The sequence below is a fragment of the Centropristis striata genome, chromosome 20, assembly GCF_030273125.1.
Source record: "Centropristis striata isolate RG_2023a ecotype Rhode Island chromosome 20, C.striata_1.0, whole genome shotgun sequence".
NCBI classification, from domain to species: domain Eukaryota; kingdom Metazoa; phylum Chordata; class Actinopteri; order Perciformes; family Serranidae; genus Centropristis; species Centropristis striata.
Genome location: NC_081536.1, coordinates 4,291,924 through 4,308,678, shown reverse-complemented (window position 1 = coordinate 4,308,678; position 16,755 = coordinate 4,291,924). Strand labels below are relative to the sequence as shown.

At 36.2% G+C, this 16,755-nt stretch overlaps 1 protein-coding gene across 1 annotated transcript; it reads left to right on the top strand.

Moving 5' to 3' along the window:
- Positions 1-2,897: 2,897 nt before the first annotated feature.
- Positions 2,898-14,705, top strand: inaa (internexin neuronal intermediate filament protein, alpha a). Its single transcript, XM_059359259.1, has 5 exons — positions 2,898-3,194; positions 6,379-6,609; positions 7,399-7,926; positions 12,107-12,231; positions 14,513-14,705. The coding sequence occupies exons 1-5, from the start codon at positions 2,904-2,906 to the stop codon at positions 14,703-14,705; spliced, it is 1,368 nt and encodes a 455-aa protein (XP_059215242.1). The 5' UTR covers positions 2,898-2,903.
- The last annotated feature ends 2,050 nt before the right edge of the window (positions 14,706-16,755 follow it).

The following is a 16,755-nucleotide window of genomic DNA, read 5'->3' as shown; positions in this document are numbered from 1 at the left end:
AAACATCAGAACGTCGCCAGGGGGTTTCAATAAACCATAAAGAGGTTGTCATACAAAAATATTATAAAAATTACAAATATTCAGAGTTTTAGCAGCTTTCAAATTAGTAGAGTCTTTAATAGAATTAATATACTGCTTGGTTTCACTTATAAATATAGAAAAGAGGGGATTTTTTTTTTGTGTATCGAAATTTATGTATGTGATATTTTGCCAATAGTATAATTAGATTTATAATGTAATATTGATTTTTTTTTTTTGTGTATGGGAAGTCAGTGAAACCAAACAGTATATTTTCAAAACAAAAGGACAAATTAGGTTCAATTGAAAAAAAAAAGGAAGTAAATATCCAAATATGTATAATATACAAATATCTTTCCAGAACTTAGACGAAAAAGGGCAAAACCAAAATAAATGAAAAATACTTTCAGGGTGTCCTTCACAAAAAAAGCAATTCAAATCTAAATCTTTTTTAAAACGTTGAAGAAAAATTTTAGTGGGGTAGATTCTGTGAATTATTTTAAAAGAAATTTCTTTGATCTTATTGTTGACTATATATTTTGCTGGGAAATTCCAAATCTTCTTCCAATTAAGGTTATCAATAAAATTATTCCAATAAGCAATGATGTAGGGGGTTGATACAACTGATTAAAACGGTTTTCGTCACCAGATGTCGCTGTCCTTTTTGATGACGTCACGTTTGTACACTATAAAAGGCCTGTGAGCTGAGGCAGTTTCCGCCGGGTGCGGTGGCGCGCGCCTGTAATCCAAGTTACCGGGAGGCTGAGGCTGGCGGAGCGTTTGAGCTCAGGAGCTCTGAGCTGCAGCGGACTATGCCGATCGGGTGTCCGCACTAAGTTCGGTATCGATATGGTGCTCCTGGGGGAGCCCGGGACCACCAGGTCGTCTAAGGAGGGGTGCACCGGCCCAGGTCGGAGACGGAGCAGGTCAAAGCCCCCGTGCCGCTCAGTAGTGGGATCGCGCCTGTGAATAGACGCTGTAGTGCAGCCTGAGTAATACAGCGGGACCCAGTCTTTTTACACTCAAACACTCTTCAACAACACACACGATCAGCAGCAATGTGTTTACATGTTACAGCAGCTTCAGAACGGCTTCTGATTTTTCATTATTCCCATGAAAACCTTCAGAAAGCAGCCGTGTTTGTTTGTAATGCAGCGACTCCTGCTGGAGGAGAGGAGCAATAACCACCAACCACTGCAGATTTAAAAAAAATTGTACTTGTTTTTTAATTATTTGGTGGGTTTAACTCTGTCGTGTGTTATGTGTTTTATGTATTATTTTCATGTTATTTTTTACTTTATCTTTATCATTACTGAAGTTTTTTCCCTATTATTTTAAATTAATTATGGAAAATATAATTTCCATTTTAACGCCCTTGTATAAAAGGTGCTATACAAATAAAGTGTCATCATAGTAATAAATAATTATTATTATTATAATTGTTTTGTTTTTTTTAAAAACTACTATGGACCATGTTATAAAATGACCCCCTCACTCGCTTAAATAACTTTTATCACGTTAGTGACATATAGAGATACATAATATAGCAAATACATTTGTAAAAAACGGGCGATATCGAAACAACCCAACAGCAATTTCATTGATATTCTCTGGACTGCAACGAGAAAACACGACTGAGGAAAACAAATAAAAACAAAGATTTCCATTTTTGTGAATTAACTCTTCAAATGTCCCTGCTGTGTCCGGCAGACGCAGGTTTCAGAGCGGCAGAGAGGAGGAGCTGTTGGACCACACAGTGTCATCAGGTGCTTAGTGTGTAGGTGAACTTAGGAAGGACTGGAAGTTGATGAACTGCTGTTGGATGCACTCAGGGCCACCCAGGGCCATGATAACATCAGTGGTGGAATGTAACTAAGTACATTTACTCAAGTACTGTACTTAAGTACAATTTTGAGGTACTTGTACTTTACTTGAGTATTTCCATTTTATGTAACTTTTTACTTCTACTCCACTACATTTTTAGGCAAATATTGTACTTTTTACTCCACTACATTGGACTACAAGCTTTTCAGGTCGAGATTTAACATAATATATATGATCAATGTAAAGTGATTAGACGTTTTTTTATTAAATCTTTTAACAGTATATTAAGTAATTAAATGAGCCCAATCTTTACAAAATTAAAACACTGCATACATTAAATCATCAATAAAATAATGTAATAATATATTTAGAATATATAAAACAATTATAGTGGGTCCATTCTGCATAACCCGAGTACTTTTACTTTTGATACTTTAAGTAGATTTTGATGCTGATACTTTTGTACTTTTACTACAGTAAGATTTGGATGCAGAACTTTTACTTGTAGTGGAGTAATTTCACAGTGTGATATTAGTACTTTTACTTAAGTAAAGGATCTGAATACTTTTTCCACCACTGGATAACATATAGGAAATCGTATGATGAATATACAGAGAAACATTTTCAATAAAATTATACATAAAAACACAGCTTACAAACAAGCTCACACAAGTGATCGAGAATCAAATGTCCTTGGTGGTCCAGCTGGTGTTATTTAGGCTCCACCCGCTGGTATGAAAAGGGAAAAGCAGTGATGGATAGAGTGTGGTGATCGTTGGTGGTGATGCTCCTCCGTGGGCGGTTCCATCATTTTACGCACGCGGAATGAACTTGAGAAATGTATCTAATGTTTTTTTTTTTTTTTTTAATTACACCTGTGTTTATCTTTTTTTCTCATTTTAACTAACAAAACCTCATTAACATTTATCCTGCATTGCATAAATGTTATACAGTGGAGTGCCGTCGTGCGTAAAATGGTTCGCTCCACCTGCAGACTGCAGTCTATAAACTCCTGTAAAGCTCTTTAAGCGCCTCAGTTTTATCTCTGACTCACAGCAAACATGAGCCACGGGGACCGTTACACCTCCTCATCCTACCGGAAGATTTTCGGGGACTCTCCCAAGTTCCCCATCTCCTCCTCCCGCATGGGCAGCCCCTCTCCTCGGAGCTCCTCGGGGTTCAGGTCCATGACTGCGTCCCGCAACAGCGCGTCCTCCATGAGCCTGTACAGACGGATGGGCCGGTCCATGTCCTACTCTCCGGTGCCCACCGACTCGCTTGACTTGAGCCAGACCTCCGTGGCCAACAATGAGTTAAAAGTCATTAGAACTAACGAGAAGGAGCAGCTGCAGGTGGGTGTGTTGGGCTGGAACAATTGATTTTGGATTAGAAAATATTTATTTAAAAGTTTTTTTTAATGATTTGTCAGTAATGATCGGTTTCATGTAAACTCCACATTTAATAAGCACAGGTTAAGACGTTTCACAACATTTCTCACAGCCAATCAGGTCCACCCTTCTGACTAAATAGCCTCCATTTAGTTGTCCTAGTCTTTTAGTATCAGGCAGGTTACTATATCTATCTGACAAAGTAGGACTAAATCAGTTATATTAGATTACAAATACAGTCATGGAAAAAAATATTAGACCACCCTTTTCCTTTAATTTTTTGTTCATTTTAATGCCTCGTATAACTAGGTACATTTGTGTGGACAAATATAATGATAACAACAAAAACAGCTCATAAGAGTTGAATTTAAGAGCTGATATCTTGACATTTTCCATGGTTTTCTTGATAATAACTAAAATCATTATCAAGAAAACCATGAAAAATGGCTAGATATCATCTCTTTTGTTGTTATCATTATATTTGTCCAAACAAATGTACCTATAGTTGTACCAGGCATTAAAATGAACAAGAAAATTGAAGAAAACAAGGGTGATCTCACAATTTTTTCCATGACTGTAGTTAAATGCTCCTCTAAAGTAAAATCGACACAATTCTGCACTACATTAAGCCCTAAACCTATATGATGACCCTCCAAACAATTAATTCCCTTTATACCAGGATAAAATCATATTTAAGACTTGCAAAAGATGACCTGGAGCTTTGAGCATTCAAAGATTCCCTCCAGACAAGTTTCAGTGCATATTCACAGGTTTAAACCAGAAGATGAATCCCTGCTTCGGTTTCACAGTCCTAGCTCTGAGCCAGCAGCTCACTGTCACACTGTCAGGGCTTAGTGCAAAACCTGAACAGAAGACAGTTACTGTTAATGTTGTTAGCATGAAGCTAGCTTTCTCTTGTTAACAAGGCTGCCTGCTATTTAGAACTGTTTGGATTTTACTCTCCACTTTTGATTGAACATTTAGGTGGGGTGGGATCAGTGGTGGGAGAAGTATTCAGATCTCTTACTTAAGTAAAAGTACTTATACCACACTGTGAAATTACTCCACTACAAGTAAAAGTCCTGCATTCAAAACTTACTGAAGTAAAAGTAATAAATGATCAGCATCAAAATGTACTTAAAGTATCAAAAGTAAAAGTACACGTTATGCAGAATGGACCCACTCAGATTGTTTTATATATATCAAGTATATTATTGGATTAATATTATGATGTATTTATGTAAGCAGCACAAGTAATCAAAACCTACCACCTCTAAAATGTAGTGGAGTAGAAGTATAAAGTTACATAAAATGGAAATACTCAAGTAAAGTACAAGTAAGTCAAAATTGTACTTAAGTAGAGTACTTGAGTAAATGTACTTTGTTACTTTCCGCCACTGGGTGGGATGCTGTTCTTGAATTCAGTCCCATTTTATAGCTGCACCCACTGCATTTAAATCTACACTAATCTATAGGTTTACCTAACTTAAATAGATGGAGTCTCTGTCTGCATGTATGTCTGGCCTTCAAGCTTCTCAACTCATCCAATCAACTTCAGACTTGGTGGGTGTATTGCTGAGGGCCCAGGGACAGGTTTTTTTTTATTTTTTATTGTGAACTGATATGTACAGGGTATATTTATCTCATTATGTAGATACTGTGTAGTTTATTGAGAGGGGAACCTTATAAACTGTCACACAGACAAACAGCATGCAGGGGGACAGCTCGCTCCATTTCCAGCATTAGTGGTGTAACTTTAAAACGATTTTGTTTCCAGAAATAGCCTGATCCCAAATAGATAGCTCTTATCTAATGACAGCTATCCTAGCACTGCTAGGGGACACAACTCTGTCATTGCAGGCGTTGGCAGTGTCATAAGTGAGAAGTTTGTTTGTTATTAAGAAACCTGCATGCCGCTAAACCGTCCAGTTCCCTCAGTTATCATCACCAGTGGTGGAAGAAGTATTGAGATCCCTTAATTAAGTAAAAGTACCAATACAACACTGTGAAATTACTCAACTACATGTAAAAGTCCTGCATTCAAAACTTACTTTAGTAAAAGTACAAAAGTATCAGCATCAAAATGTACGTGATGTAAGTTTAATGTAAGTATCAAAAGTAAAAGTACTCGTTGTGCAGAATGGCCCCAGTCAGATTGTTTTCATATGTTCTAAATATATTATTACATTATTTGTATTGACGCTTTTATGTAAGCAGTGTTTTATTTTTTGTAAAGAAAGGATAATTACTTAATATACTGTTATAAGATTTAATTCATCAATCACTGATCATATTTTATGTAAAATCTCAACTTCAAAAGTAACTAAAGCTGTCAGCTCAATGTAGTGGAGTAAAAAGTACAATATTTGCTTAAAAATTTAGTGGAGTAGAAGTAAAAAAGTTACATAAAAGGGAAATACTCACTATACTTGAGTAAATGTACTCAGTTACTTTCCACAACTGATCATCAACCTGCTTCCAGCAGCAGAAGGCAACAAAAAACTCCTGTAAAAAAGTCTCCTGTACACTAGCAACTAGCTGGTGAGTATTGTGCAGTATTTAGCAACCAAGCCAAACATATTCCTCAGGAGTTGGTGGAGCCCAAAACAGAGAAAAAAAGGAGAGAATTTTGGATTTATTTTTGTCAGATGGGCTGAATAATGCCAGTATTAGTAGTAGAGTCACAGTGTGTTCAGATATACAGTACAGGCCAAAAGTTTGGACACACCTTCTCATTCAATGCGTTTCCTTTATTTTCATGACTATTTACATTGTAAATTCATAAAAACTATTAATGAACACATGTGGAATTATGTACTTAACAAAAAAGTGTGAAATAACTGAAAACATGTCTTATATTCTAGTAAGCAAAGGGTGGCTACTTTGAGGAATCTAAAATACAAGACATGTTTTCAGTTATTTCACACTTTTTTTGTTAAGTACATAATTCCATATGTGTTCATTCATAGTTTTGATGCCTTCAGTGAGAATCTACAATGTAAATAGTCATGAAAATAAAGAAAACGCATTGAATGAGAAGGTGTGTCCAAACTTTTGGCCTGTACTGTATACAAATAAATTAATTTAGGAGTTTGTATTGTAAATTGATTTTGTATGATGATTAAAAAGAGTTTATTCTCTTACATAGGGCCTGAATGATCGCTTCGCCATGTTCATCGATAAAGTGCGTAACCTGGAGCAGCAGAATAAGGTGCTGGAGATGGAGCTGGTGACTCTGCGGCAGAAGCAGGGCGAGCCGTCCCGTATCGCTCATCTCTACCAGCAGGAGCTGAGGGAGCTGCGCTCCCAGGTGGAGGAGCTGAGCAGGGACAAGAACCGCATCCTGATCGAGAGGAACAACCTGGAGGACGAGCTGCAGGTAAAACCATTTGGTAGTAAAGGATAAGGAGAATGAAGGAAGATTTTTTTCTTCTATTCTGAGCAGTGGCGGTTCTAGACCAGTTTTACTGTGGGAGCCAAGCAGGGGCCAGTGTTTAATTAGAGGGGCACATTAAAAAACAGCAAAGATTATATTTAAGCCTTCAAAACCTTTATTTTAGCTCTTTAAAAATCTCATTTAAGTATATTTGGTAGATACAAATACACTGACTGAAACAATGAGACTTACCAACAATAATTATTTTTGCACTTCAATGACATTTCTCATTTTTGTGCACAATTACTTTTTTTTATTTTGAAAGTGCAGTATATTTTTTTTATTTTGAAAGTGCAGTATAGTGAGAATTATCTTTTTTTAAATATATATATATATATATATATATATATATATATATACAAGCTTTTATAGCACAATTAAACTATTATACAATGGACACATTCTGGGTTCCTTTTGTGTACAATGAGCTATTGTTTGAACAAAAAATAGGTAAGAATTGTTCCGTCATTCATCGTTATAAATTGATCATTTTATTATTAATTTGACACAGGGGCCACAGCAGGGGCCGAGGGCTTCTTCACAGGGGCAGTGGCCCCTGGAGGCCCCTGTGTAGAACCACCACTGATTCTGAGTATTTACTGCTAATTATTTCATCTTCACCATCATCTTTCTTTATGTCATCGAAACATTCCTCTTTTATCTTTATCTAGTCATTTTATACCTTTCCTTAGTGGCCATTCTCATCTTCCATCCATACATGTCTCGTTATAGAAGCTCATTGTGAAGTACGATGAGGAGACGAGAACCCGGGAGGAAGCTGAGCAGACCTTGAGGTCCTTCAGGAAGGACGTGGATGACGCCACGGCAGTTCGCCTGGACCTGGAACGCCGCGTGGAGTCCCTGATGGATGAAATCTCCTTCCTGAGGAAAGTGCACGATGAGGAAATCCAGGAGCTGAGCAGCCTGATGGAGGAGCAGCAGGTCTCCGTGGAGCTCGAGATCGCCAAGCCCGACCTCACTTCTGCTCTGAAGGAGATCCGCAACCAGTACGAGTCCATCGCCTCCAAAAACCTGCAGTCCGCTGAGGAGTGGTACAAGAGCAAGTTCGCCAGCCTCACGGAGCAGGCCACCAGGAGCAACGAGGCCATGAGGGCCAGCAGGGAGGAGATCAGTGAGTTCAGGAGGCAGCTGCAGTCCAAGACCATCGAGATAGAGACCCTGAGGGGCGCCAACGAGTCTCTGGAGAGGCAGATCACAGAGATAGAGGATGCCCACACTGTGGAAGTCACAGCTATGCAGGCAAGCAATCATATTTACTGTATCGTCGTCCTTTTGTTATTTTTTCAGATTATTTTTTTGTTATTTTTCAGCTTTGATATAAGACAGTGACAGAGAGAATGGGAGACATGCAGAAAAGGGACCTCAAGCTGGATTTGAACCCTGGTCTGCTGCACCAATGACTCTGCCTTAGTGGTACACTCTACCAGTAAGCCACCAGGACGCCCGTGTACTGTTGTCTTATTGTTTATTAAAGGGTACACCTCCCCCTCACGTGACTTAAAACCAGATATTCTCATTTATATCCAAATAGAGACAGAGCGCAAAGTGTCCGGTCATATGTTCCCACTGAAGCAGGAAACAATCTGTGCCACAATATGCAACCAGGGGCTGAAAGGCTGAAAGAAATGCCTGTAGCAGCTACAAATATTACATTTAAACATGTCATATGATTATTTTTTGCAACCTACATGTGCATCTCAATAAATTATAATATCATAGATAGCTTATTTATGTCAGTAATTCAATTCAAAAAGTGGAAATGACATATTATATAGATCCTTACACACAGAATGAAACATTTCATGTCTTATTTTATTTTATTTCTTCTAATTATAATGATCAAGACTCACATTTAGTGAAGACCTACAATTCAGTGTCTCAAAAAAAAAGTTTAATATTACAAAAGACCAAAGTATGTTTAATATGGAAATGTTGGCCTCTGAAAAGTATGTCCATCTATATGCACTCAATACTTGGTTGGGGCTGTTTGACTTGAACTACTGGAAATGGACTTTTCCATCATATTATATAATATATTAAGCTGCACCTGTATGTCTGCCAGAGAGGAGTTAGTTAGCCGTTAGCTGTTATTATGCTAATGCAAGCTAGCAAGCTAAGGTGCTTGCAAACATAGTACTGCATAGCTTTTTGATTTATTCACATTCCACTATAAAACTTGTATAATATTGAAAAGCTTTAGCCTAACTTAGCTAAACTTAACTATAGAAAGCCTGAAACTGACATTTGAATATCTGACTTTGTGAAAAATTGTTAGCTGCAGGCGTACTGAGTGTCAGTCTGAATAAACCTGTAGCTTTTTGTCTTCTGAAGGAATTTTTAGTTTGTCAGCTTATAAAATCTTAGTTTACCCTGTTGGTAGTGAATTCCCCCACACAGCAGCTTCTAAGCATTTACTGTTGTTTGCTAACAGATAGAATTGAGAAGTAGGCACCTACACGCAATATTAATATTAATATTAATATATAATGATCATTATACGGTATATATCCTGATATTTCTATTGAGAGCAAATGTTAAGTCAAAGTCAAAGCCAAATATGACATGTCACTAATAGTTTTATTGAAGCCATTTATTTAAGTTAACATAAATACTGTATAACAACAGGAGTACCTTTATAAAGAAAAACAAAGCTCCATAAAGTGCTTATTTAAATAAAAAAATATCTTAAATAAAAATAGCCTATGAAATGAAATAGGCCAAACTTTTTCTGAAATAAATATATTTATATGAGAAAAGAATATCGAACATTACAAAAGAACTAAATATGATAAACCCTAGTTAAGTCAGCATTTATATATAAAGAAAGTAACAGAATTAACAACATCAATATATGCGATATGGTCTAATTCCATATCACATTTAAAAATATATTTTGGTAACGCTTTATAATAAGGTCCTTAATAACCATTAATTAACAAGTAATAATGCATTGTTCTCGCTTTAGATCCGGTAGTTGCAAAAAGCATAGATAACTTATAGTTAACTTATAGTTAACTTATAATAGATGAGCAATAAAGTATATTTTAATATCAATAAGCAAACAAAATAAGATTAATAAAGGCATGGCAAAGACATAATGGGTGGGTCATGGGTGTTTGTAATGCCATTATTAACACTTATATAAGCTTATAAACACACAATAATGTTAACAAGCATCTTGTAAGGACTTACAAGGGCCTTATTACTTGTTAATTAATGGTTATTACAAGGACCTTAATATAAAACGTTACCCATATTTTTAATATATTTTTTTTTATATTGATAAATCGCCCAGCACTAATGGAAAGCGATTAATTGTTTCCCCTCTGGTGTGGGCGGGACTTAAATGCGCTCTGTCTCTATGCATATATACAAATCTCATACAAATTTGCTGTGAGAGAATTATACAGAAATAAACTAATATGTAGCACTAATCTACAAAAAAAAGTGATGTCATGATGTATATATTGACCTACAGATGAAGCCAACCCTCCTCCACCTTGTACTCTTAAAATATCCCCAGTCACCTGCTGAAGCACTGCTGGCACAGTCTGCATGAAGTCATTACTGTCTACAACTTTGTGGAATAATAGGATTGGAAGAGAGCAGATCTCAGGGTCAAGTTCCTCATGAATTATGTCAAAGCTTTAGTAAAGCTGTTTGCTAGCTGCACACAGCAGGGAGCCCACAAGGAATCGAGCCATCTTATAATTTAAATCAGGGGTGTCAAACTCAAATACACAATGGGCCAAAATTTAAAACTTGAATAAAATCGCGGGCCAACATTGAACAAATAAACCTTTTAATATATAGCAAACATGTTTTGCTTTAGCATTAAATATGGAACCAGCAACGCTTATAAACATACAATATATAACTAAATAGTGCAGACATGCAAAATCAAATTTCAAATAAAAAACACATCAATGCCATTAATTTACAATAATAATATAATAATTTGGTATTGCCTCGCGGGCCAAATAAAATTACACTGCGGGCCAAATTTGGCCCGCGGGCCAGAGTTTGACACCCCTGATTTAAATCAATAACTCATAACGCTGTCATCCCTATTTGGTCCCTGTGTCCAAGTTTGGCCTCTATCAGTAAATCCTAAACGCTGGGTAGGAAGAAAGGTCAAAACGCCAAGAAGTCACTGTAATCACAAGTTGTATTATGTATAGAAATAACACTGTATAGAAATCTATGAGAACAGTACCCTGAATTTCACTTGATTTACCTCAGTAAATATTTTGAGTTTATGAATTCAATCACTAGTTCCAATTGTACGAACTGAAATGTCTAACTAACATAAAACAGCAGAGTCCGCAAATTTGCACAAAACTGGCAGCACTTCACAACATTACAAATAAAGAAATCTTGCCTGTATTTACACACGACTCAAATAAAGTCTTTTTAAAAAAAAACTGTAAGTAAGTGTGACAATTTTGTGTCAAGATCATCTAAATCAGGTTCAAGGTCTGAAGTCAGAACATGACCTTTCGTGTGTGTTAGTCACTTAACAAGCCTCTGTGACTTACTGAAACAGTTCTTAGGTAATTGACCCTGCCCGTCTATTAGATTAACCTTTGACCTGCTAAATCGGATACAGGAAGGCCGTCTGCATTCACTGGCTTTTTAGAGAAGGTACAGCTAAGCCTAAAAGGTTATTGTATTCCTTTAGGGAAACAAAAGGTAACAGTTATAGCACAGAAGCTATCTCTAGCTATAGCAGATTAAAAACAGTCTATAGACTTTACATGCTAATTAGCTCGATCAGATATCAATCATATCTGTGGAAATATTGGTATGGGTGCCTTTTAAAACTCTCATGAATAAGAGTATGTTTGTATGTGTTTATGTATCTGTTGTTTCTTTATGTTGTATGTCTTGCTATTGGGTCTAGATCATGGGTCTCAAACTCGCGGCCCGCGGGCCAATTGCGGCCCTCGTCACGATATTTTGTGGCCCCCACCTTGATATGAAAGTTTAATGTGAATTTTATATGAATGACACTTTACTGTGTTGTGTGTGGAAGGTCCCTTTTATTACTTTTTTGGGGTAATTTTGTCTTTTTTAAATAATTTTGTCTTTTTTCATAATTTTGTGTCTTTTTTGGTAATTGTGTGTCTTTTTTAAGTAATTTAGTTTTTTTCTGTCATTTTGTGTCTTTTTGGTCACTTTGTGTATTTTTTTGGTCATTTTGTGTCTTTTTAACGTAATTTTTTTAACGTAATGTAGTGTTTTTTCAGTCATTTTGTCTTTTTCTGTAATTTTGTGTCTTTTTTTGGTCATTTTGATACTGCCTCCAGCGGGCCCCAGGTAATTTGAGTTTGAGACCCCTGGTCTAGAGCCTGTAATAAAGGTTATATATAATTAAGTGAATCTACTCACCCACATTTCTTTTTTTCCAATGTAATAGGACACTATTGGCCACCTGGATACTGAGCTGAGGAACCTGAAGGGTGAGATGACCCAGCACCTGAGAGAATATCAGGACCTTCTCAATGTCAAGATGGCCCTGGATATAGAGATCGCCGCCTACAGGTGCTGACCTCATTAACCCATAAGAACCCACATCTTCAAATTAATTCTACGACATAATCCCCCCCTTTAATGGAGATATCCATTAGCAACATCGGTAACACTTTACAATAACATCTAAGTGATGTTTATAGATGGTTTATAAACCAATTATTATTAACCATTTACAAAATTCTATACATATTTCATCTTTAAATGTTTTCAAGCAATTTCTTAAAGGTAAAAGAATCATTTTGAAATCATTTACATACTTAATATGGTGTTAAAAATGTTACAATGAGTGTAAAGCTACTAATAAACTAATAATTATGTTTGTTTATGGTAAAGTAATCTATTTGGCATTTATAAATTATAGTTCAACATTATTACATTTTCTATTCACCATTCTAAATGGCCTATATATGGTTTATAAATGATGATTAAACATTAATAAACTACCTGTTTACCATTTATAAATGATGGTTATTGTAAAGTGTTACCGCAACATCTTCCAAATTAACTTCTGTAGATGTTGCTAATGGATATCTCCATTAAAGGGGGGGATTATGTCGTAGAATTAATTTGAAGATGTATTAAATATCAGACATATAGCAGTTTAAATATGCATCAAACATGTTTTGATATTTAATACATCCTCAAATTAATTCTACGACAACACGGGTGTCACAAACATTTTAAATGTTCTAGTAATGTTCATGTATGTTTTCTCAAGGACATAAGTGTGTTTTTCAGTGTTCTACAGCTACAGTAGCTTGTTGAGAAGCCGTCCAATGAGGCAGTGTTATTTATATTAATTTATTATTGATTTATTATTATTTTGTTACTTCAAAACAAATCTGAAATGGAATTTGTTGTCTAACAGCACTATTAAAGTCACAATTATGATATATGTTATGGAGATGAAAACAAAAAAGGCAAATGGTTTTTATTTATTATTGATTTATTATTATTTTGTTACTTAAAAAGAAATCTGAAAAATAATTTGTTGTTAATCAGCACTACTTTTGATATATACTATTGATATGTTGTGGAGATGCAGAGAAAAAGGAAAATTTGCATTTCTGTAAGCAGAAAATGTGTCTAGTTTATTCATTTAAAAATAAGAAATATCATAAACATAAATACCATAAACGTATATGTCATATATAGTCAGGCGGCTTAGCTAAATAAAGGGGACACGCTGGACACAAGCACCAAATTTTTTCCACTTGCTCTCTATCATCATAGGTTTCAATTTTTTGGTAGGAGCCACTTCATCAAGATGGCAGATCCGAGATGGTACCCATATAAAGTCTATGAGAACCAATACATCTTCCAAGCCACTCAGAAGGTCAATCTTGGTGTCAAAATCTACATTTTCTGGGTCAAGGAATCATTTAAAGCTGTTGAGAATATCACTAGATGATTATTTGATCAAATAGATATGTTCATTTTTACTCAGACTGAGCAACTCGCTTCAAGTGCTGCAGCAGGGAATCCTGAGCTGAAAATGTCTGGAATCTAATAATTATGTAAATACATGGCCAAAATGAACATATCTATTTGATCATCTAGTGATATTCTCAGTAGCTTTAAATTATTCTTTGACCCAGAAAATGTATATTTTGACACCAAGATTGATCTTCTAAGTGGCTTAGAAGATATATTGGTTCTCATAGATTTTATATGGTTGCCATCTCCGATCTGCAATCTTGATGAAGTGGCTCCTATCAAAAATTGAAACCTATAGTGATAGAGAGAATGTGGAAAAAATTTGGTGCTTTTGTCCAGCATGTCCCCTTTAATTAGCTAAGCCGCTTAACTATATATGACATATACGTTTATGGTATTTATGTTTATGATATTTATGTTTATGATATTTCTTATTTTTAAATGAATAAACTAGACACATTTTCTGCTTACAGAAATGCAAATTTTCCTTTTTCTCTGCATCTCCACAACATATCAATAGTATATATCAAAAGTAGTGCTGTCTAACAACAAATTATTTTTCAGATTTCTTTTTAAGTAACAAAATAATAATAAATCAATAATAAATAAAAACAAATAACAAACAAATAACCTAATATGTCACATTACTGATCTTTTACATTTAGAGGAAGTAATTTTTTTTTAAAACATCATAAATGTGTTCTTTGTGGTCCACGTGTACTGTGGTATATCCCCCATAATTATCCTTTAAGGATAAATAGGTCTGGAATGAAAAGATCTCTTGACTGGTAGACATTTAAATTATTTAACGCTGTGCGGTGTATTAAGTCTGTTTGTCCTTTGGTCCTATGAGGAAACTGCTGGAAGGAGAGGAGACTCACTTTAACTCAGGGATGTCGTTTGGAGCTGCCAGCTACAGCTACCAGCCCCGAGGCTCAGTCGGCTCCTCCAAGAGCAGCCACAAGGAGAAAGGAGGCGCCAAGAAGGAAACCTTCAAGGAGAGCAGTGAGGATAAAGACGAGGCGGACATCAACTCCAACAACTGAAGGGAGACAGGCAGGGAAATCTGGAAAGTGAGGAAACAGATACACTATATATATATGTGTAGTGAGGTCATAGTCACATACTGTATTTGTGAAGGACAACACAAATGACATGTTTTGGAATTTCTGGTGGTAACCAATATCTTATAGTTTAGGGGTGTCAAACTCAAATACACAATGGGCCAAAATTTAGAACTTGAATAAAATCGCGGGCCAACATTGAACAAATAAACCTTTTAATATATACCAAACATGTTTTGCTTTAACATTAAATATGGAACCAGCAACGCTTATAAACATACAATATATAACTAAATAGTGCAGACATGCAAAATCAAATTTCAAATAAAAATCACATCAATGTCATTAATTTATTAAATAAAAATTAAATAAAAATCGTATGCCCCTTTTCTATTTGCATCCTTCTGATTTAAATATCAAAATAAACTTTTTCAACAGGTTAATAAATTCTGCCTTTCTTTTCTCCATTTTTGGGAAGGGGTAGCTGGGAGACAGCTCTAGCTTGAGGTTGCTATGACGACTGTCACAGAGGAGCGTTTCTGGGTCCTGTCCTGATTGACGCGCCAAAACAACAGCAGGGCATTGTGGGATTTGTAGTATTGGCTGTAAATGCGCCGTATAATACCGGCAGGTCAGCTTTTATAGTACAATAATAATATAATAATTTGGTATTGCCTCGCTGGCCAAATAAAATTACACTGTGGGCCAAATTTGGCCCGCGGGCCAGAGTTTGACACCCCTGTTATAGTTGAAATATTCTTTGTTTGTCTTGGAGCATAGGTGTCAGCATTTAGATTATGTTTTGACTCATCAATATGGAGCAAATTTCCCAAATCAGAAATATTCAACACCTGTAAATGTAGCCCTGTACGTCTCTGCAACATGTTGCAAATATAGATAATAAACAGGTGACCAATTATTGAATACATTTCCATTTTGCTGCTGTGTAAGACAGAACTGAACCCCGAGTGAGAGGCGACTTAGGGAAAAAGACCAAATATTAGATAAAAGTTAGCTCCACTTCTATTGTTGCAGCATGTTTCAACTATGCTATGACGTTAGTCAAGACTGTGTCAGCTGTCAGAATTGCTTAAAATAAAAGATAAAAAAACTGACATAAAAGCTATAATATGATGTCCTGAATGTTGTTTCAGTTTGAGCTTTAAAGGAACACTCCACCGTTTTTCCATATTAAAACATGTTATTCGGTCAAGTAAGACGAGTTGATACAGACCTCTTGCGTCTCAATGCGTGCACTCAATCGCCCTGGCGCGCGGCGCTACTTGGCTAGCACTTAGCTTAGCCCAGTTCATTCATTAGGATCCAAACAGATGGACAGTTAGAAGCGACCAAACTCCTCCACGTTTTCCCTATTTAAATACAGCTACACGAGTAGTTAAACGACCAAGTATGGCGACACAAAATAAAACGTGGCGCTTTTCTAAGCGGATAAAAAGGAGAACTATAATGTATGGCGGAATAGCACTTGGGAGCACTTCGACTCGGCGCAGTAATATCATCACTCCTGAGGGGAGAAGATTTTTCAGGAGTGATGATATTACTGCTGTATGATATTAAGCTGTATTTAAATAGGGAAAACGTGGAGGAGTTTGGTCGCTTCTAACTGTCCATCTGTTTGGATCCTAATGAATGAACTGGGCTAAGCTAAGTGCTAGCCAAGTGGCGCCGCGCGCCAGGGCGATTGAGTGCACGCATTGAGACGCAAGAGGTCTGTATCAACTCGTCTTACTTGACCGAATAACATGTTTTAATATGAAAAAACGGTGGAGTGTTCCTTTAACTTCAGAGAGGCGCTTTTGGATGTCTGGAGGATAATGGTGTTTTGCATTGTGTTCTGTTGCTAACATAATCAGATAGATACAGTGCTCTGTGTTAGAAAACCCGGTAGTGGCAGAACAGATAGCCATCATTGTTTATCACCATGTCATAATGCATTAGCTGTGAAAAATAATTATGTAGTCCAACTGTTAGTACAGATCAGCTCACCTGGCTGCAGTGTGAATGTATACGA